Source organism: Mastigoproctus giganteus, chromosome 4 (assembly GCF_048544385.1).
Source record: "Mastigoproctus giganteus isolate SK-2022 chromosome 4, ASM4854438v1, whole genome shotgun sequence".
NCBI lineage: Eukaryota > Metazoa > Arthropoda > Arachnida > Uropygi > Thelyphonidae > Mastigoproctus > Mastigoproctus giganteus.
Window position 1 is genome coordinate 170,264,165 of NC_143578.1, and position 23,996 is coordinate 170,288,160.

General features: G+C 38.8%; 1 protein-coding gene across 2 annotated transcripts in view; it reads left to right on the top strand.

Moving 5' to 3' along the window:
• The window catches only part of LOC150087197 (rab GTPase-activating protein 1-like), a 435,279-nt gene that overhangs the window by 371,156 nt on the left and 40,127 nt on the right, over nucleotides 1–23,996 (top strand). For both annotated transcript variants that reach the window (XM_090373009.1, XM_090373010.1), the window contains exons 21-22: nucleotides 8,158–8,268; nucleotides 8,437–8,541. In XM_090373009.1, the coding sequence (XP_090229135.1) occupies nucleotides 8,158–8,268; nucleotides 8,437–8,541 (216 nt within the window). The remainder of the gene's footprint in view (nucleotides 1–8,157; nucleotides 8,269–8,436; nucleotides 8,542–23,996) is intronic.

Sequence of the window (23,996 nt, forward strand, 5' to 3'; positions counted from 1 at the left end):
CTCTAAAGTCTTATTTTTAAAACTTTTCTTTCTTTATCCATATTTCTAGGTCACTAGCTAACTAACACTTTAACTGCTTGGCCTCCTAGCGGCACTGCTCCTGCCTCCCCTGGGCTGGAAACCTTGGCAGATAAGTCCTCTTGCCAAGGGCTAAAAGGAGCAAACATGACAAACACATCAGGATATTGAGAACGATAATCCAAAGAGACAAAAGACTGATCTGATGGAGGAACCTTACCAATCGTTCTTAATCATCCACTCACTTACTAGTCAGCCCATGAATAAATTGTCTCCCTTTGTCATACAAAAACATCTGGAGGGTATTGCAGGATCCCCCCAAGGCAGTGAAGAGACTGCAATCAGGAGACTTACTAGTAGAAACCACGAACCACAGACATTCTGAGAAGCTGTTACAACTTACAAGCTTTGTTGGCATTCCAATTAAAATATCTCTTCACACAACCCTAAATTCCTTTAAGAGTGTGATATCTAGTTGGGACCTATTAAATGTCACCGAGGAAGAAATAACCCAATAGCTGCAGGGACAACACATAATTGAAGCAAGATGAATAATGATTAAAAAAGATAATCAACTTACACCTACCAGAAATATTATTCTCACCTTCAATACACCAAGCTTACCTTCCTCTGTAAACAATTGTGGGTTATTTGCCGCATCTGCCCTTACATTCCAAACCCTTTAAGATGTTATAAATGCCAAAAGTATGGCCACTCACAAACTGTATGCAGAAGAGTTCCTGTCTGCCCCAATTGTGGGTCCTCAGACCACATACAAAGTGACTGTACAGCTACAAAAATGACTTTCCGAAATTGCAAAGGTGACCATCCTGCATATTCTAAGACATGTGAAAAGTGGAAAGCCTAGAAAAAAATAGTAAAATACAAGGTTGAGAACAAAATCAGTTACCAAGAAGTGAAAAAAACTAGTTGCACCTATTATAACCACAAATATGACCTATGCCAATGCTGTAAAAAAGTATCAAACAATCTCCACTCAAACTGATTGTAACAGTTCCCACTAACAAATCAATTTCTGACTGGGCTAGAAATGTTCTTTCTAAGCAACAATCCGAGTTCTCTGACCAGGCAAATAATACTCCTCTGACAATATCAGTGCCATCCAGTGATAGATACCATATCTCATAGTTCAAATGCAAATGTAGTGAAAAATATTCAGGACACAACCATGGGCACAGATGGCACATCCATATAGGAAGATCCCCTTCTAGAAATGTATGCAGAAGAAGAAGAAATGGACACTGGTCGGCCATTTTTCTCCAAAAAAGATAAACTAAAATTGGAACGTCATAAGCCAGTAACCTTCAAAAAGCAGTCAGGTACAGCTCCATCAATTAAACACAAATAATGCCTTGTATTTTACAGTGGAACTGCAGAGGCTTTTGTTGCAACACAGGTGACATCCATGATCTAATTAACTGATATTCTCCAGTTGCCCTTTGTAGTAGTAGTAGTAGTATGGCATGTGATTCAAGAAAGCAAGTGTGTATGAGCTTATGCGGCATCAGCCAAAAAAAAAAAAAAAAATTCACACAACCCTCTAAATATTTGTCCAGTTCCTCCTTAAATTTATTTAACATATCAACTTCCACAACGACAGATGGAAGTTTGTTCCAGCAATTAACCACCCACTGGCTAAAGGCAAATTTCCGCACATCTATTCTACATCTGTCTTTCCTTAATTTGAATTTATGCCCCCTTAGGTTTGTAATCTGAACAAGGTGGAAGAATCCCATCAGAATTCAGCATGCTCAACCCATTCAAGGCCTTATACACCTCAATCAGATCACTGCGCAGGTGCCTAGTCTCCAGCCACTGCAATTTGCAGAACTTAAGCCTCTCTTGGTAAGAGGATTCCATCATTCCCCTCACCAATCTTGTTGTGCTTCTCTGTACATGCTCAAGCAAATCTACATACTTCCTAAAATGAGGCCTCCAGACCTGTATGCAGTACTCAAGGCATGGCCTGTCCTAACCATTGCCTTATACAGAGGGACAATCACCTCCTTTTCCCTGCTAGCAAAATTCCTATATATCATTGACAAAACCCCATGACCTGCCCTGGCAGCCTATCTGCATTGCTCAGAAAACTTCGTATCTGACTGCACAATTACTCCCAGGTCTTTTTCATTTTCTGCCACCCTAAGTGTAGTATCACACAGTTGGTATGTTTCTTTCGCCCTTGACAAATGCAGTACTTTGCATTTGTCAAGGTTAAACTTCAGTTGCCACTTCTCAGCCCATCTGCCCAAATTTTCTAGATCCTGTTGCAGTAGCACACTACCATTACTGTCATTAACAACCCTGCCAACCTTTGTATCATCTGCAAACTTCAACGCTAAACCTGATATACCTTCATCAATATCATTGATAAATATACAAAACAACAGTGGACCCAACACCAAACCCTGTGGGACTCCACTTATAACATTAGTCCATGAAGAGCAGCACCCATTGATTACCACCCTCTGTCTTCTCCCACTCAACCATCCTTTTATCCATTGTAGCAACTTACCCTTAATACCATTCTGCTCCAATTTGTACAGTAGTCTTCCATGCGCAACAGTGTCAAAATGTCAAAAGCTTTCCTGAAATCCAAGTATGTGATATCAAAATTATTTTTTGCATCCAGTTCCTTTGTAACCACATCATAATATCCTATCAAATTTGTCAGACAAGACTTTCCCTTAACAAACCCATGCTGTGTCTGAATTATTGCTGCAGTTTTCTCTACATGATACTGCAATGCAACTTTAACCAGTGACCCCATTATTTTGCCCCTAGTAGAAGTTAAACTAACTGATCTGTAATTACTCATGTCACCCTTCGATTCCCCTTTGTGAATTGGGGATACATTTGCACATCTCCAGTCCATGGGGACCTCCCCTGAGTCCGAGGATGTTCTCATAATTATGGCTAAAGTTTTGCTTACTTCCTTTGCTGCCTCCTTTAATATAACTTCAGGAAACTTACCTAATCTCCCAAATTTCTCCTTCAACAAAGAACTATTGCCTTTATCAAAGAGATCATAATACAAATGCTGCCCATGGTGGTGTAGCAATCCTGATAAATTTAGAGATCCCAACTAAACATATTCCACTTCAAACTGAAATAGAAGCTGTTGCTGTTCATATAACTCTCCGTATTTCGATAACACTTGTCTCAATTTACCTAACACCAAACCATACATACTGTTTTCAAGATCTTGAAGATCTCTTCATACAGATACCTCCATCTCTCTGTATATTAGGGGATTTTAATGGTCACCACCCCTTATGGGGCAATCGTCAACTAGACGACATGGTATCATTGAAAGCTTTCTATAGTCACAAAACCTCACCATACTCAATGCTGGTGCACACACACTCACATACAGCTCCCAACTGGACACACCTCATCAATTTGTTCTCCAGTTCTGTTCCCAACCATAGAATCGTATGTTATAAATGATCCTATGGGCAGTGACCACTTTCCAATCATAAGCAATTTTTTAATAGCACAACCTCCTTCAACCAAACTCTGTAGGAAATGGAAATTTGTCCGAACCAACTGGACAAAACTTCAGTCATCAATCTCTCTAGATGAGGAAAAAATCCACCTACAGAATATTGGTAATGTAACAGGTCACATCACATCATCTCCTAAAAGTGGCCAAGGACACAATATCATTATCAAATCCCCTGGGTCGAAAGCATTATAATTATTGGTGAAATGAGGAATGTACAAAAGCAAAGAAAGCAAAAATTAAAGCCTGGAATTTATTTTGGCAATGTCCAACCACAGCCAACCTCATTAATTAATTAAGTTAAGAGCAAAAGCACGTTTCATCTAAAGGCAAGCCAAGAAAGAATCCTGGACACATTTTGCATCGAGCTTTAACAGAAACACTGAACCCAAAATAATATGGGAAAAAATTAGACAGTTATCTGGTAAGTTTCCTACCATACCTTCTCCAATCCTCTCCTGGAACGGGCAAGATTTATCCAGTCCTTTAGATATTGCTAATGCTTTGGGCAATACTTTTGCTGAAATCTCAGCAGCATCAGCCTATATTACATCATTCCAACGAATTAAAAACTATTAATGCTATTAATTTTCAAACTGCCTGCCTTCTTCTATATAACAAACCTCTGCAATTTTCTGAACTTTTGCATGCCATTAGAACAGCCCACAATGGTACTGTCGGGCTAGATGGGATTTATTATGTCATACTAAAACATCTTGATGACAAAGCTTTGCGACTTCTCTTGGTTTTTTACAATCATATATTTTTATAAAATGTTTTTCCAGCTTCTTGGCATCACTCTACTGTTTTGGCATTCCTAAAGCCTGGTAACGATCCAAATAACCCTCATAGCTATAGACCAACATCTCTCTCTCTCTCAAGCTGCCTGAGCAAAATCCTAGAAAAAATTGTCCACCGAAGACTCATCTGGATCATTGAATCAGAACATCTAATGAGCCCTAGTCAATATGGCTTTCATCAAAATAGGTCATGCTTGATTCTTATGGTCAAGGCTGAATTTGCCATTCAAAATGCCTTTGTTAAATGTGAACATCTTGTAATGGTTTCAATAGATATATAGAAGGCTTTTGACACCACCTAGCAGCATGGCATACTTAGTGATCTTTACTCTCTTGGTCTGCGAGGCAACCTTCCTATATTTGTTCAGAACTTCCTACATACTAGATCGTTTCAAGTTCAATACCAACATGCCCTGTCTGCAATGCTCTTGCAAGAAGAAGGTGTTCCACAGGGATCAGTACTGAGTGCCACTCTTTTTGCTCTTAGAATAGATTCCATCACCAAACAGCTTCCAAAACAGTTGACTTACCTTTATGCAGATGACCTTTCCATCTTCTGCCATTCCCAAAACATGAGGTCTATTGAATGGCAGCTTCAGATGCCACTTAAAAAAATACAACATTGGGCCAGCCTCAATGGCTATCGACTCTCGCAGTAGAAAACAATTGCTATCCATTTTTGTAGGCCACTCAAACTTCATCCGGATCCTGAACTTCAAATTTCTAATGTCTCTATCCCAATCACTAATAACATCAGATTTCTAGGATTAATCCTTGACAACAAATTCAGTTTTATAGACCATATTAAAAATGTACATACTTCCTGTCTAAAAAAGTTAAATATACTCAGAGCTTTATCCTCCCAAACATGGGGCACAGGTCGTACTTCCCTGCTTTGGCTGTACCAGGCATTAATCAGATCCTGTCTTGATTATGGAGCTCCCATCTAAGATTCAGCCAGATTGAGTGCATTGTGCTGGCTTGATCCAATTCAACACAGTGCTTTGAGGATTGCACTTGGTGCTTTCAGAACATCATCAGCACATAATCTCTACATTGATGGCCATGAGCCACTATTAACTTTACGTAGGAAAACACTGTTATTGAAGTATGATGTCAAGATACAAAGTTGTGCCACGCATCCGATTCAATCATACCTGTTCAATCCCCCATTAGAAAACCTCTTCAGAAATAAACCTAGCATAGTAAAGCCAGCTGATCTTTGACTTCTTGAACTGATGCAAGTTTGTTGTACGGAATGGATGCTTCCATCCATTCTGTACAACAGGTAACAACTTGTACTCGACCACCATGGGTTCCACCTCCTATACCGACCTGTGACACTTACCTCTGTCAATGGGGAAAGAACATTTTACAAACATCAAATATCAAGCAACTTCATGAAGCTCACACTCAAAGATATATTCATTTTTCTCCAATTTATACAGATGGCTCTAAATCTAATTCAAACGTTGGAGCGGCTGCAGTGTTTCCGAATACTGTTACTTTAGCATCCCTTCCATCTGAATTCAGTATCTTCTCAGCTGAATTATATGCAATTAAACTAGCTTTACAAAATCTCTCTTCTGACTGTTCTTTAAAATCTGACCTATGACCTATAGGTCAGATTTTTGACCTATAGGTCATAGGTCATGATTGAGCTCAGAGTATCAGTGATACCCTGAGCTCAATCATGGCTTTATTTAACTCCTCAGATAAAGTGCACCCTGTTCTGGATGAAATAAGAAGCATATTACTACAAATTGAAGAACACCATCAACTGGTCACCTTCTGCTGGATTCCAGCTCATTCCAGCACTTTGGACAATGAACTGGCTGATAAAGCTGCAAAAAATCCAGCTAACTTAGACTTAACTAATATCCCTGTTCTGCCATCAGACTATGCATTAATCATTCAGGCTGCATGTCTGCCAGAATGGACAGCAATATGGCACCCTCAAACTAATAACAAACTCTTTCAATTTAAACATGATCTGAAAATTTGGTGCTCCAGTGTCCACACATCAAGACGAGATGAAGTAGTCCTTTCAAGTGCAAGAATAGGTCATACTTATCTGACCCACCTTTATTTACTCACAGGGAACAATCCGCCACAATGTTCACTTTGTAATATAAATCTGAGTATTAAACACATTCTCATTGACTGCCCCTACTATAAACAAGACAGAACTTCAACCCTGCTATCACTGGTTAACCTTGGTAAACCAATAACTTTAGAGAATCTCATTGGAGACAATGAAAATATTTCCGAATTTTTCAACTTCTTAAAGCAAAGTGGACTTTTTAATCAATTCTGAATTTATGAAACTTTCTCATTTCTTTATATAATAAATGAATTGGTGCATTATAGCCAAAGTGTGGCATCAAACCCCCATATAAACAACAACAACTGCTGCTACTTATTCTCAAGGCGCCTCCGTAGCCAGGTGGGAAGGAGCAGCAGTGCGCAGCACGCGCTTCTTGATTAGACCGGGGTTCGAGCCCGTCACCACCAGATACGGAGGATGCGGAAAGGTCAAGGAATGACCACCGCATATTCCTGCAGCAATATGGCCTTAGTTGCTAATGCTCCTAAAAACCAACCAAACAAACAAACAAACAAACTTATTCTCAATAGATACCACCACCCAGATGGCACCATTTCAGAGCTTATTGGCTTCTTGATTAGACCGGGGTTTGAGCCCGTCACCACCAAATACCAAGGATGCGGAAAGGTCAGGGAATGACCACCGCATATCCCGGAGCAATATGGCCTTAGTTGCTAATGCTCCTAAAAACCAAATAACAACAACATAACAAATCAGAGCTTATTGGCTCTTCATTGGTGGGTGAATAAGTAACACCGAGAATAAGTAACAGTAGCCTTCTCTATTAGCGAAGCATTACTTATTCAAGGTAGTGCAATATCATGGTAACTTGTTGTTTGTTATGTTATTTGGTTTTTAGGAGCATTAGCAACTAAGGCCATAATGCTCCGAGGATATGCAGTGGTCATACCCTGACCTTTCCGCATCATCCATATTTGGTGGTCACGGGCTCGAACCCCGGTCTAATCAAGAAGCGTGTGCTACGCACTGCTGCTCCTTCCCACCTGGCTACGGAGGCGCCCGGTAACTTGTTGTGAAGGCAGCATTTACAATATGAGATACACTTAAATGACCCCAATTTTGTAACTACTTTATAGTTGGCTACATATAAACATGATGCTATAGCACTAACCTATATGTTAGTTAACTTTGTAACCTGAGCCTATTTCCCTAAACAAATTACACAATTTCCTTAAGTTCCTTATGATGAGGATGTCCTTAACATAGCAGAATGTGTATGGATATGATAGATTACTTAACTTAAAGTCAATGATGAAAGCTTCTGCCAGTAGGGAGGAAAAATGGGTCATCTGTGGTTGAGCCTCCTTTTTTTTTTTGGATATAAAATAAATATTGTAACTTAAAATAGGTCTGAAAGAGGCATGTTGAAGCTTTCAAAAAAAATCAGTGTCCATTCCATTTACAGATGCCAAAGCTAGCCTACTCTTTAGACTTGATCCTTATCCATAGTTAGTCTTTTGAAATAAAGTTTTTTTTTTTTTTTTTTTTACCTTTCGTATTTGAGAATATCTCCTAGAGAAAAGGGCTTCATTATAAATTACCCTGTGTATTTCATAGTATAATGTTATTATATTGATTTATTTACTGATGCACATATTAATGTGCATCAGTAAACCTGCTTATTTTTAAATATAGTGAAAAACATAATAGTCCTCATATTCCTAATAATTCATTTACTTTTTAAGCGGGAGAATAAACGCCTCTTGGAAAGCAACATGCGTCTGGAACAAGAAAATACTGATCTTGCAAATGAACTTGTAATTAGCAAGATACAACTGCGCAGTGACCTTGACATGGTTAGTAAAAGTTTGTTTTGTAACTCTGCTAAAACAGCTAAAACAAGTTAATCATATGATTAGAAATAAATATTAAGTTTTTTATGTAAGCACTTTTCCTGTATAAAAGGAAAAATTTTTGTAGCAGTGTTTCTAAATCATAGCTGGTAGTCATCTTTCTCTTTTTAGGCAGAAGATAAAGTAGAAATTCTCAATAAGGAATTATTGTCATCAAGGTCATCACTGGTAGAACTGGAAGAAGAGAAAAAGAGACTGGATACTGAAGTTGGACAGGTGAATATATTTTTCTTTTATTTTCTGATTTATTCTCACCTTATTTTTTTATTTGATTCTGAATAATATTGGTATCAAAATGGAAGAATAATGAAAGGAAACACAACTCATATAGCATCTGCCTTAAAAAAAAAAAATAAGAAGAAGAAGAATAAAATAGTGTCTCCAAGTTCTGTATTTTATGTACTTCTTCCAGATACTCATTTATCTAATCTCTTGAAATTTACATAAGCTCTCTTACTCTATAATACTAGGCAATAACTTGTTCCAGTAGCTAATCTCTTGAAATTTACATAAGCTCTATAATACTAAGCAATAACTTGTTCCAGTAGCTAATCTCTTGAAATTTACATAAGCTCTCTTACTCTATAAGACTATTATATCCAATTACAGTTTTTTTTTTTTTTTCCCCTTAACTTCTGCTGTCCTAGAAAGAGAAATGTGCCCTCTCTGTTTAGTTTGCTCAACCCTTTGAATGCATTAAACATCCAAACTAGTCCCTACACAGAGGCCTAATTCCAAAATTTGTAGTTTGTAGAACTGGAGTTTATCCTTCCAAGAATATCTGTTTCTATCCACAATTAATCTTGTCTCTCTCCTTTGTTCTATTTAAAGTAAGTCAGAACCCTTCCTGAAATGAGGAGTTGAGACCTTTGTACATCATTGATTGACTATTGATTTGCACAGTGAGATAATTACTTCTTTATGTCAAAATCCCAATTTATCAGTGATAGTATTCCATTGTTCTAATATCCTTACTAGACTTGTGAAAACTGTGTCAGACTGTATTACAGCATCCTTTTTCTCTCCTTTAGCAGTGTTAAGTATAGTATCCTCTAGTTGTTAGTCTAACTTGAAATTACTGTGACCCAGATTCAACTTAATATAATTAGCAAATTTTGACATAAATTGTAATAATATCATGAATATCAGCTAATGATGACCTACATTCTGAGTGAACAATGAATATCATTCATGGGTGTCCCACAAGGGAGCATCCTCTCATCAGTTCTGTTTGTGGTTGTCCTGGTCCCATTCATTAACGGACAACTTCATCACATATGCTGACAATGATATGACTTTAATATGCCCATGTGACAAACTTTTATGATGTCATTGTTAATCTGAATTCTTCAAGTTCAGATTAACATTGACCATAAGCTGGTTGTTTTCATGAATTATCTTTCTCCTTCAACTATTCAATTAACCCAAACAAATCAAAAATCATATTTTCATGAAGAAATCCCCATTTCTACTATTTGTCTCCACTATCGATGATATCAATATCAAAACATGTCAGCATTGCATATCAGAATTTGATTCAACTCTAAGCTTCTATTACATCAGTGTGTTGACTTTTTACTCATGAAATCAGCCTTGCTTTCATGAGCCATAGCTGCAAAACCACAGCTATGGTTCATCAACTGTCTAGTGATCTGACAATCACCAGAGCTGATGAATATACACCCCAGGGGCTCACATCTGGTGAGTATGGGCTTGGCAAACCCAGGGTACTCAGCTGGATATCATCATTCCTCTTTCTTAGTGATTCTCTTCAACTTCTCTCTCTCTCTCTCTCTCTCTCTCTCTCTCTCTCTCTCTCTCTCTCTCTCTCTCTCTCTCTCAGGGTAACACAGGATTTTTTTTTGGGCTGGTGCAGCATAAGCCTCTGTCTTCCTTGCACCTTATGGCTAATAATAATAATAATCACATCTTGCATCCACCCGCCTATTCTTTATGATGCAGAGATATGGGTGTCAGCTGCACCAACAAAGGTCAGGTGGATTTTCGCAGGGAAGTACTGCCTTTCAAGACAAGCTTTCTGGAAGCTTTGCCTTCTTTATCATGTCATGACTACCTCAGTGGCAAGAGAAGTAGGTACTATTCATTTTGTGGAAAAGTGTATCCTTCTCAGCAAAAATACTCACAGGTACAACTTCAAACCAAAGATGTAGGATATGTGCTTCTGGAGGATTCTCTAAAGCTCTCTCCATGAAAATCTAATCTTATTACCACACTTCAACACATTCTCTCTCTCTCTCTCTCTCTCTCTCTCTCTCTCTCTCTCTCTCTCTCTCTCTCACACACACACACACACACACACACACACACACACACACACAGATTTCTCCTAACTTATGTTTCCACTGATCCAGTCTCTCAATTACTATATGCATACCTTCATGATAGACTCCTATTACAGCAGGGGACAATCTTCCACAAGCTTCCTAATATCCACAGTGGTTGACTGGATCTTCTGTAGGATTTAGCTGATTTCTGTGCTCTCTGGGTTGCCACTCTTTCCATGTCTTGCATCATCAAAAAAGTCCTGTGACCTCACTGAATTTTGTGTTTTCCACTTTCCTTGTGTGTGCGTGTTTGTGTGTGAGTGAGTGAGTGAGTGATGTATACGTATATGTATATATCTATTATTTATCTTTCCATTAAGATTTTTCTAAATGTACCTACATTATAATTAGGATTCCTTTATGTTGTTGTTTATATTCCGGCACAACCACCAGGTCAGTGGAGTTTACAATAAATCAATCAATACAAATATTAATCGTATTTAGCAGTTGCGGGCTGGAAGCCCGGTCCACTCAAAGAGCATGTGCTATGTGCTCCTGATCAGTCAACAGCCTTATATCTCCTGTTGTGAGCCTCTGGCACCTTGCCACAATAAGAATTATGTATTAAGCTGTACTCCCTAATAAATATTATTCATAAAAAGTAGAAACTCCAAAAAAAAAAAAAAAAAAACTCACCCGATTCACCTCTCCATCCACTCCAAAAGTGTGTCCAGTTCTTCCTTGAATTTATTTAAGCTATCAACTTCCACAACAAGAATCCTAAGATATCTCATTGCCCATTTCTAACCACTCTTTATCATCTAATAATTAATAATCTTTTTATTCAACATCTTATGTCTATTCCCACACTTTTCTAACTTATACTCAAGTTGTTTGTATGAGACTGTGTCATAAGTATTTCTGAAATCTTAGTAAATTATATTAGAGTTGTTCCTTGCTTCCTTTGTGACTAGATAATAATACAATACCTGGTCAGTTAGACAAAGGCCCCGAGTGCCAAGCAACCTTTTGTGCCATATGTAGAGTGGTCTTTCCCAGTGAATGAGTTATATTTATTTTCGAGTGTCTTTTTTTCCTCTTTCACTCAAGTGATTCCCTACTTAAAAGCTTTCAAGTAAGAATCCAGAAAGGAAATTCACCTTTCTTTACTTATATATATGTGAGGGTGGTTCAATAAAGAATTGCCTTGACCTAGCTGCAGAAGTGCTAGCCTGTTGATTCTTGACACAGGTTTTAGTCCTTCTCTACATAGCCAGTGTGCAGATGTGCACATTTTTCCCTTCGATGGATGGGGCTATGGATACCATTTTTGTTGAAGTGGCGTGGTTGGTCTTTGAACCATGACTCTGTTGCAGAAATGAGTGTCTCGTCGTCGGGGAAGTGTGTGCCCCGAAGAAATGATTTGAGGGAAGGAAACAAGAAGTCCAATGGTGCAAGATTGGATGAGTAGTAGTAGTAGTAGTAGTGGTAGCATGTGATGCAAGAAAGCAAGTGTATGAGCTTATGCAGCATCAGCCAAAAAAAAAAAAAAATCACACCATTCCCTCCAAATGCCTGTCCAGTTCCTCCTTAAATTTATTCAACCTATCAACTTCCACAACGACAGATGGAAGTTTGTTCCAGCAATTAACCACCCGCTGGCTAAAGGCAAATTTCCACATGTCTATTCTACGTCTGTCTTTTCTTAATTTGAATTTATGCCCCCTTAGGTTCATAATCTGAACAAGTGGAAGGATCCCATCAGAATTCAGCGTGCTCAACCCATTCAAGGCCTTATACACCTCAATCAGATCACCGCACAGGTGCCTAGTCTCCAGCCACTGCAATTTGCAGAACTTAAGCCTCTCTTGCTAAGAGGATCCTTTCATTCCCCTCACCAATCTTGTTGCCCTTCTCTGTACACGCTCAAGTAAATCTGCATCCTTCCTAAAATGAGGCCTCCAGACCTGTACGCAGTACTCGAGGCGTGTCCTGACCATTGCCTTATACAGAGGGACAATCACCTTTCATATCCACAAGTGGCTGCTTGTGTTGTTGCAATTTCAGAAGTGTGAACTGGGGCATTGTTTTGAAGCATTCTCACACCTTTGGACAGCATACCACACCTATGTTTTGATTTTCTATCGTAAATTTGTGAGTAAATTGGCATAAGAGGCAATGTTCTACCTTTCTGCAGGTAATCAGTCATTATTACGCCTTTCCCAAAATACTGTCAGCAAGACCTTTCCTGCTGACACTTGGACCCTTGCCTCCTTGGGGGGGGGGGACCATGATGTCACCATTCCATGGACTGCTTTTTACTTTCAGGGTCGAAATAGTGTATTCAACATTCATCCTGAGTGATTAGATGAGAGAAAGTTTTTTTGGCACAGGGCTAACAACTCTTGTGATTTCTGTTGTCAATCAGCCTTCTGAAAACCAGTCAATAATCGGGGAATCCATCTTGCACTCAATTTCCATAAATGCAGTTGGTCGTGTGGGCTCTGTTTCAAGAGCCCACACTAATCTTCACCTCCTGGGACAATTCATGCACAAATATCCAGCGATCTTCCATGATTAGCAACTCCACTTTTCTGATTGTGCTCATCAATGGCTGAATGAGGACGACCTGGAATGGGCTTAGATTCTGCCGATGTCCGACCACACCTAAACTGTCTATGCCAGTGCTTCACAATGCCATAGGATGGGGCTTCATCCTTATATACAGCAGTCATCTCCTCGTGGATTTCTTTAGGAGATTTCCTCCTTCAAGAACAGATACCGGATTACAGCTCTGGCTTCAACTTTGTCCACGATGTTACTTCATCACACGTTCAGCTCTGTAAGAGAAAAACAAATTAAGACACGGGGCTGAAATTTTACACCTTTAGTACAGAGATATATATGATGCTACACAAAAAATATCATGACTCTGCGATATGTGGAAGTAGGTGAGGGCGATTCTTTATTGAACCACCCTCATATTTATATAATCCGTACTAACCCAACTAACCTTTCTAGCCAGGTGGGCAGGAGCAGCAGTGCATAGCACACGCTTCTTGATTAGACCGGGGTTCGAGCCCGTGACCACCAAATACGGAGGATGTGGAAAGGTAAGGGAATGACCACTGCATATCCTCGGAGCAATATGACCTTAGTTGCTAATGCTCCTAAAAACCGAATAACAACAACATAACCAACTAACCTTTCTCAACCACTTGGTCACTGGTGGCACAGCTCCAGCCTCCACATGGCAGGGCTGGTAACCTGAGAGAAGGAAGTCACTCTCCTAGGGCTAAAAGGAGCAACAATGGATTTAAATAATTTTCCACCTTTAGAGCCATCGAGCTCAAGGTCAGAAATGCCCGATGAAAATAACGCTAACCAACCTAAAAGGATTCAAAGAGAGACAGTGTCCTGACCCCCTAACTATCTGGTGTACACTCTCTGTCTATTCAACCTGTGGGCAAGTTATCACCATTTATGATCCAAAAATATTTGGAATCTATTGAGGAATCACCAAAAATGGTGAAAAGCTCAGGAGACCTCCTGGTTGAAACAGCCATGTCCAAACATTCTGAGAGGCTATTAAAGACAAAAACATTTGGTGGGTTATCAGTATCTGTTACTCCCCACAATATCTTAAATTTATTGAAAGGCACATCATCACAGAGTGGGACCTACTTTGAGTGTCTGAGGAGGAATTAGTCCAAGAACTTAGTAATTGGAAAGTAATCAGGGTGAAAAGAATAATGACAAAAATGGAAATCTCATTCCAACTTGATCCATCCTCTTAACTTCCAGCATTCCTGATTTGCCATCCTCAGTAAAAGCTGGCTATTTAAACTGCCAAATTCGGCTATACATCCCGAATCCTCTTTGCTATTTTCAATGTCAGAAATATGGACACTCACAGCAGGCATGCAGAGGTGACGACATCTGTCCTATATGTGGATCAAAGGATCATACAAGCAGATCGCTCAGCCTCAACTCCCATATGTCTGAACTGTAAAGGAACCACCCTGCCTTTTCCAAATCATGTAAAATATGGAAAACCGGAAAGAAAATTCAAAAATACAAAATTGAACATAATTTCATATCCTGAGGCACGCATACAAATTATTATGTTGACCTTGCCTAGTCTATCCTATGTCTTGCACCCGAAACTATCTTTCAACTGCAGTTCAAACAGGTGTGTCAATACCACCAAACCCCTCTCTGGCGAACTGGATTAAAACAACCTTATCAGCCTCCAGAAAAGATACTCCTAAGACCAAAACCAACAAAGCAACTAATACTCCAATTAGCATCCAAACTGAAACTCTAACTGTATCATGTGATAATGAAAAATTAGAAACTACTAAAGCCAACAAGAAAACTGAATCACCTTCCAACAGTATGGAAGTGGATGTACACTCAGATTATGAGGAGCCCATCCTAGAACTCCATGCCAATGACACCATGGATACTGGATGCCCTATATTCCCAAAAAATGCCCCGCACACAAAAAACAGTCAGATGAATCATCCTCAGTTAAACCTAAATAATGCATAACATCATACAATGGAACTACAGAGGACTAAGCAGTCGATTTAATGATTTAAGGGATTACTCGTTCAATTCAATCCATAGGTGTATGCCTACAGGAAATATTCTTGTCACCCCAAGTTTTGCCAAAATTCTCAAACCATGTGATGTGCAGATGAGATAGGAGTTCAAAGTTGCCTGCGCATGGAGGAGTAGCTATTCTTGTTAACTTTAACATCCCATCTAGGCCGATCCAATTGACAACCACCCTAGGAGCTGTGGCAGCTCACATAGCAGTTGGTACTTCATTTACCATTGTTTCCATTTATGTTCCACCATCTCTACTACTTCTGCATTCAGAACTTGGCAGTTCTGAATGCAGAAGTGCACTGGCAATCTTATTACAGAACTCCAATTTGTCTTTTTTGTGACTTAAATGGACACCACCCATTGTCAATGTCAGAAATATGGACACTCACAGCAGGAATGCAGAGGTGACGACATCTGTCCTATATGTGGATCAAAGGATCATACATTGAAGTGGACTTCCACAAGCATTGTGGAAGTCCACTTCAATGGATAGAAGAGGCAAATTGATTAAAGAATTTATGAAAAAAATTATCTTAATTTATTAAACTCTGGATCTCCTACCTACATCCATCTATCAACAGGATCTACATCTGCAGTAGATTTGTCAATTTGTTCATCTATCTTTCCAATCATGACATGGTCAGTATTAACCAATCCCTTTAACAGTGGTCACTTTCCAATTATTTTCTCACTACAAACAGGGGTAAATCCAAATCCTGATCAGCGATCCACTGGAAGTTTAAAAAGGCGAACTGGGGTGGTTATTCTGCCCAAATACTTTTAGACAGACTTCATGTTCAAAAACAACATATTGATGATGTAAATACTTATATAACCTATCAGATTCTGATCCGTGCTAATTCCTCCGTTCCAAAATCCAAACCATTTTGCAATCACTGAAATCACTGGTGGAATACAGATTGCTTTAATGCAAACAGGAAAAAAACCATGCTTGGAATAATTTCCACAAGTATCCACCACTAGTAACCTAATTACTTATAAAAGACAAAGCAAAAGTAAGTCAAGTTAGGCAGAAAGCGAAATGGAATTTGTGAATTGCTTTTGCTTCAACCATCACCAAAGACACTGACACACAGCTCATCTGGAAAAGAATGCAGGCACTAAATAGAAAATTTGCTCATCTGCCCTCTCCGATATTCCATTGGAAAGGGAGAGACCTATCTGCAGCTGAAGAAGTTGCTAATGCACTTGCAAAATCATTTGCTATAATCTCTGCTTCTCTGTCTCCTATGCATGCAGGTGCAGAACAATATAAAATCTACTTTTTCAAACACTGCTCATTCCCTTCACATTAATAGAACTTCAAGAATCGTTAAACAGATCTTGAAATAGTGCCCCATGCTCTGATGAAGTTCATTGCATTATGCTGAAGCAGTTACTTGAAGAGGATTTGAGTACCCTGTTAATCATTTATAATCGGTCTTCTATCCTTCTTCCTGGCGCCACTCTTTTGTTATTGCCTTACCAAAACCAAGTAATGATCCTTCCTATGTTGAAAAAATATCTCTTATGAGCTGCATTGGTAAAATTTTTGAAAGGATGGTTCATACAAGGCTTTACATTCTGGAGTCACAGAATCTCCTTGCAGATCACCAGTATGGCTTTCGGAAGAATAGATCAACGCTAGACGTGCTTATTAAAGCCAAATCTCATATCCACAATGCCTTTGTCATGAAATCTAATCATGGTCAACTTAGATCTTGAAAAGGCATTTGACACTACATGATGTCATGTATTATTATGGACCTTCACGATCTGGGACTCAAGGGCCATTTGCCGGAAATAATTCAAAATTTCTTGCAATTGTGTTCTTTTCAGGTCTGAAATAAAAACGTACTCTCTGCATCTCACATTCAGGAAGAGGGAGTCCCACAGGGATCGATACTTGGCCCAATACTATTTTCAATCCTAGTTAGCAGCATGACACGAGATATCCCAAAAACTGTTGAAACTTACATGTAAGCAGATGACCGTACCATTTCCTGTCAGTCTCAAATTATGAATACCATCAAATGGCAGCTCCAACTTGCCATAACCAAAATAGAATCCTGGGCTTCACGGAACGGTTACAGGCTACCAGAAAAGAAATGCACTGCCACTCACTTTTGGGCTCCATCCTGAACCTGAACTGCAAATAAAAATACAGGTAGCCCTTGTTCTGTGCGGATTCGCAATAGCACCGGTCACAAACCACAAGACTATTTTTATATATTTATTTATTTATTTTTGTAATTTTTTTATATATTGAAAGTTTAAAATCGTCAGAAAAAATTTATTGGCATCATACTGTACTATGTATCATGCACTACTCATGTGATCAAGAACAATCAGCGATTAGTGCGTCCGTATCATAGTCCGTATCATAGATGGGAAAGCTTCCGCCCTCAAAATAGCCACTCGTGGATGCGGGTGGTAAAGGTCCATGTGGTGAAGCATTCATTTTGTTGTTGTTTATGCCATTAAAAGCAATGGAAATTTATTATGGTAAACTTTTTTTATTAATTGCGCTATTAATAAATTAATTAATAATAGTGATAGCCATGTGTGGTTTTTGCCAATCATATTATAAAGTTTTTAATTTAATACAATAAATTAAAATGTCTGGGTTCAATGAATCCTAGTGCAATTGAAAGCGTGAAAAAGGCACATCGATCTATCTCATTGGAAAATAAGATGGAAGTTATTTGGAGGATGGAAGCTGGTGAAAGCCACCCTAATGTGTGTAGAGCTGTGAATATGTCTTCATACTACAATAGACTATTACTACAATTATGAAGAATGCTGATAAAATAAAACAATTGATGTAGAGTGCTATGCAGAAAGAATGTCAGTGCAATGAAATATTTTTGGATAGCAAGGGCTGGTTCGTGAGATTTAAAGCAAGAACCAAATTCAGAAGTGTGAAAATTACTGGCGAGGCAGCAAGTGCAGATGCTGAGGTGGCTGATGCAGAGTTTCAGGCTATAGTAGAGGAGGGTGAATATCCTTCAAATCTAATCTTCAACATTGATGAAACAGGCCTTTATTGGAAAAAGTTGCCCTCAAGAACCTTCATTGCTCAATGGATCCTTGAGGTTGTCACAAACATTCTCTCAGATATGTCAGACAAGCAGTACTTGCTACCTGGGAGTCTAAACCACTGATGGAACTGATATTCGGGTGAATCAAGTCAAGTGGACCTAATTTCGGCGAAGTCCCGACAGACAGTCTGTGACAGCCAAATTCTCTGCTTCCACCTTCACAATGGTGAGACTGTTGGTAATCCTGGGTATAACCTCCATGCACAAGTACATGGTGGGCGACCACCTAGGTGTGAACCAAAGTAAGCAGGGGTCGAGGTGTGGCACCCACACCACATGGAAGAATGCCGCCCCTCTGTGTTATCAGGTGATACTAGGTGGTAGATGACTCTCATCATTCGGAGCAATACCACCACTTTGCTTATTGGAGGCTTGAAGTGGTGGAACTCGTGTTTAGTCTCCAGAGGTAAGTTCCGGTCAACCCTTCCCCATCTCTTCCCTCATGCAGTATGACTGATGTCTTTTGAGGTTATGATGGACATCATGGCGAGATCCAAACTTTCTTACATTTTGAGGATACAGCTCTAAAACGATGTTCGCAGGCCAGCCACTAGTTAATACACCAGACCGAACCTATTGGTAACTCTCTAGGAGTCTTCCAGTTCAGCTAGTGTATAATCTTGCTATCTCTACTCTGCCAGATAGTGACTAGAGGGAGTCCAAGTAGTGTGTATGTGGGGGGGGGGGACATTGTCAAGGATCTGGTAAGTATATTCTTAGCATGTGTATGGCATATCCAAAATTTCATCACTTCATACAGCATGTCCCTCCCCCCCCCACTTTTCTTACTATTGAATACACCATGAATTGTCAAACTAATAGAGTAAGCTTATCTGCGAAAAGATCTAAATCTCCCTAACACTTCCTAGTTCATTTCACAAATATACGTGGTCTAAATTCTAATCTCAACAATATCCATTTCCACTTGCAGTCTGCCAAACCCCATGTGTGTGTGTGGGGGGGGGGGGGGGGCAGACTAAGAGTAGAATATTGCATATTGTAATTGGTTTGTTTCCAATTCTTCAGTTTCATTTTCTGCCTACACCAAAGCTGGTGATATCCTCTCTTTGCAACTTGACTTTCTCCAGTCAAACTTTCCTAACAGTGAAGTAATTTTCCTTGGTGATTTTAATGTTTGCAACTCCAGCTTGTTTCTGTTTTCAAGTCACACAGACCCAGGTGGTTGAGATGCTGAGGCTTTTGCAATTACTAATGACCTAGCACAGATTGTTCATTTACCTACAAGAATACTGGACAATTCTAATCATACAGCCAATACACTTGAGCTTTTTCTCACAAACAACCCTTTTAAGTACAAGGTCGAAGTGAGAGGTCCTTTAGGCACTTCAGATCACAACTTGACGATTGTCTCTTCTCCAATGGAACCTTTATATCACGACTATTCCCAACTTCGTGTTGTTTGGCATTACAAGAATGCAAAATGGGATGACCTGCGAGATTTCTTTTCTTCTTTTCCTTGGTCGGATTACTGTTTCAAAACTTCTGATGTCAATGTTTGCTCAGATCATGTCAGTGAAATTATTCTTGTAGGAATGGAATCCTTTATTCCACACTCCACTTTAAAATCTCGTCCTTTATCTAAACCTTGGTTTTCCAATAAATATGCTAAGGCTGTTCAAGAGAAGAACATTGCATATCGTAATTGGCTTGTTTCCAATTCTTCAGTTTCATTTTCTGCCTACACCAAAGCTCGCAACAATTGTAAAGCAGTTATTAATAAGTCCACACTAGATTTTGAGCAGGGACATTACTGCAAAAAGGTTAAGTCACCTTCAAACATACAATCAAAATCATCACATTTAGTGCTGAATCTGATGCTGTTGCCAATGTCAAAGGTCACAGAACCATTGACACAAAACAAACCAGAAACTGCACCATATTTCAGAAAGCAAACTGCAATACCTACAGCATCTCAAACCATGCCAACAATAAGTGTACCGAGCCTTATCTGGCTTTATACAAGAATATGTATACAGACTCCTTAATTCTAGTGCTCTAACCTGTTAAGATGCTTCCAGTGAACACCTCTACATAAGCTTTACCTGTGGATAGCATTGATGTGTGGCCTAGTATGTAATGTATAAATGCTCTTTTTGCCTGCAACCCATTAACTAGAAGCATTTCTCCCCCCCCACTCAATCCTATCCCAACTTAATACTTTTAAACAAGTTTCAACCCAGACAAAGGCAGGACCCCAAGGAGGAGAAGGGACTGGGAGAGCACAGCTGCTCACATTACTTGCCAACCAATTTAGCAAACCTGAAGAAAGACATCGAGCTTCTTGAAAGGGTGCAAAGAAGGGTAACTCGCCTGGTGAGATCGGCAAAAGGGCGTCCTTATGAAGAAAGACTTCGAATATGTGGGTTGCAGAGTTTGGAAACTAGACACCTTAGAGGAGATTTGATTGAGGTGTTTAAGGCTCTGAGAGGCATCAGTAAAATGAATGAGGACAAAATTTTCAAGATTATAAATGATGCTAGAACTAGGGGACATAAATTCAAGTTACGGGGGGAAATGTTTAGATTGGATTGCAGGAAGTTCTATTTTAGCCAGCGAGTTATAAATTACTGGAATAAGTTGCCTTCATGGGTGGTAGAGGCCGACAGTTTGGGGAAATTCAAAGGTCATCTGGATAGTACTTTTGGGTAAGGGAAGCACATAGGATGATAGGTTTAATTTCCTTTTTTTTTTATTTATTAATTATTATTATTTAGTTATTTATTTATTATTATTATTATTTTTTTTTTTGTTTTTATCATTGTTTTGTTCGGATTTTTTTTTTTTTTTTTGGCTGGTGCAGCATAAGCCATAGGCTTTCTTGCACCATGCGGCCGTTACTAATACTAATACTAATACTAATACTAATAAGGATCATTTTCAGATCATCTAATAAAGAGAAACCAAATAACTCAACTTTTGCTAAAGAACATAGCATACTCACCCAAAAACCACCCTCAGATAGAACATTTTAAAGCCAGCCAGCCAAGGGATCTATCCTACTGAACCCCCCCCAATCCCTCTGCACCTCCGTAGCCAGGTGGGAAGGAGCAGCAGTGCGTAGCACACGCTTCTTGATTAGACTGGGGTTTGAGCCCGTCACCACCAAATACGGAGGATGCAGAAAGGTCAGGGAATGACCACCGCATATCCCCGGAGCAATATGGTCTTAGTTGCTAATGCTCCTAAAAACCAAATAACAAACCCCCATCTCTCTCACCAGGATGGATACTATGCCAGTTATATTAAGCATCCCAGTAATTATGTCACACAAACATATGCCTGCCTGCCTGGAAATTGAGCATAGGAGACTATCTGCCATCAATGTGGTAAACCAGATTACCTTTAAAAAAATTTTAGAAGCCTTAGGAACAAAATGGAAAGTATGAACCATTGTCTATCATTGTCATCTTTTGCCTGTGCAAAATGAAGATTGGCAGTCTAGTTAATCACAGTAATCAGGGTGTTTTACTGCAACAAGATTTAAACAAATTAGGCAGATGGGCAAAGAAGTTGCAATTGAAGTTTAATATTGATAGATGCAAGGTACTTCATGTGTGGAGCAGCAATCCCGAATAAATATACCAGCTTTATGGTACATACTCATCTCAGGCCAGTGGAGAATGAAAAAGACCTGGGTGAGATAGGAAGGTGATTAACCTTTTGTGTAAGGCAATGGTTAGGCCACATCTTGAATATTACATAAAGGTCTAGAAGCCTTATTTTATAAAGGATGTGGATCTGCTGGAACGGGTGCAGAGACGCCTCCGTAGCCAGGTGGGAAGGAGCAGCAGTGCTTAGCACACACTTCTTGATTAGACCGGGGTTCGAGCCCATCACCACTAAATACGGAGGATGCGGAAAGGTCAGAAAATGACCACCGCATATCCCCGGAGCAATATGGCCTTAGCTGCTAATGCTCCTAAAAACCAAACAACAACGGGTGCAGAGAAGACCAGTTTTGCAATTGCAGCATTTGAAGACTAGGCACTTGCAAAAAGATCTGATTGAGATTTTTAAGGCCTTGAATGGATTGTGTAAGCTCATTGCTGACTGCATCATTCCTCTTGCTCAGACTAGACATGTGAGGGAACATAAATTGAAATTGAGGATGGCTGGCTACAAGTCGAATGTGCAGAATTAGTCTTCAGCTATAGAGTGATTGGAACAAACTCCCAGCTGGTATTGTAGAAGTGGGTAGTTTAAATAAATTCATGCTAGATAAACTCTTAAAGGGAATAGATATGTGAAATGGGGAACTGTGGTCATTTTTTATTTTATTATTATTATTTATTTATATAATTTTTTTTTTTCTGAAGCTGTATAAACTTGCTTTCTTGCATCATTTGCCAATACTACTTCTAATAATAATAATTTAATGTATCACAGCAGACAGAACCTAGAGAAATTCTGGTTGCTTAGAGATGAGGAATGGTATAATTTACTAAATCATTGAAAACAGAAATAAATATATTTATTTTGTGTAAGGGTATTCAATCTGATCCTTTTCATAGATTGGTTGGAAAGTGAGTATGCACCTATTATCTTCAGCATGGTTGTCCATCCATATTGTTTACCCACCTGGCTAGCCAGGTGAGCATATGGGCAGTAATGCTGAAGATATCATATAATCAAGCAATCCATGCTGCTATTCCAGGACCATGCAATGTTGTCTAGAGAGCTTGGGTACATGGTTGGTTTTAGTTTTCGCTTCTCCTTTCTTTGAGGCCATATATCTTTATTCGTCCAATTTTAATGAAATTTGGCGGAAGGAAGACATCTCTTTCTAAAATAATCAAATAAAAATTTCATGAAAATCTAATCACTAGGAGTCAAGTTATTACATCCAGATGGACAGACAGATATACAGACATTGCGAAGACTTTACACATACATGTTAACATGCCTAAAAATGAAGGTGTTGATGTGCTCAATTAGACACAAACCATGTTATAATCACTAAATTAACTGTTTATAAGCATGTCATATTAAAAGTTTGCATTTTCATTTTGTTTTTCCATACACCAAATTCTCACTTGGAATTCACCAAATTGTCATAGCCACCAAATGTCATGCACTGAATTAATGTGGATCCATTATTTATACAAACCCCAATTTAAACTCTCTGGTTGATATTTATTAATAAATGTTAGCTGGTCCTTTGGTTTATTTATTAGGAAGCTCACTCTGCTTGTATAGATGATCTCACATTCACTATGATAAAATTGACTATCGTAGTCAATTTTAGTCATAGTCGATTTTATCATAGTCAGAACTATGATAAATTTTGCAGAATCCAAAGGTTCTCCTCCTTTCTTCTCACTTCTGAGTTTTCATAAATTCCTCTAGTTGGAACATGGTATGAGGACAAAGAATTTCAGGCTCAGGCTGCAGAAAATTATTAAGAAAGGCAGTAGAACTATACATACCTACCTACATACATGCATACCTACTTTATTTTGTATTTAGAATTAAAATCATGTGACTAATCAAAAGTTCTCATTTCAGATTAGTGAAAATATAAATTAGCTGTTATTTATTGTTGTATTCATTTAGTCATTTGTGTTTCTTCTCTGTTTTTTTTTTTTTTTTTTTTTTTCCTTTTGTGATTTTTATCCTGATGATAATCAATTCAGTAATGTATTTCTGT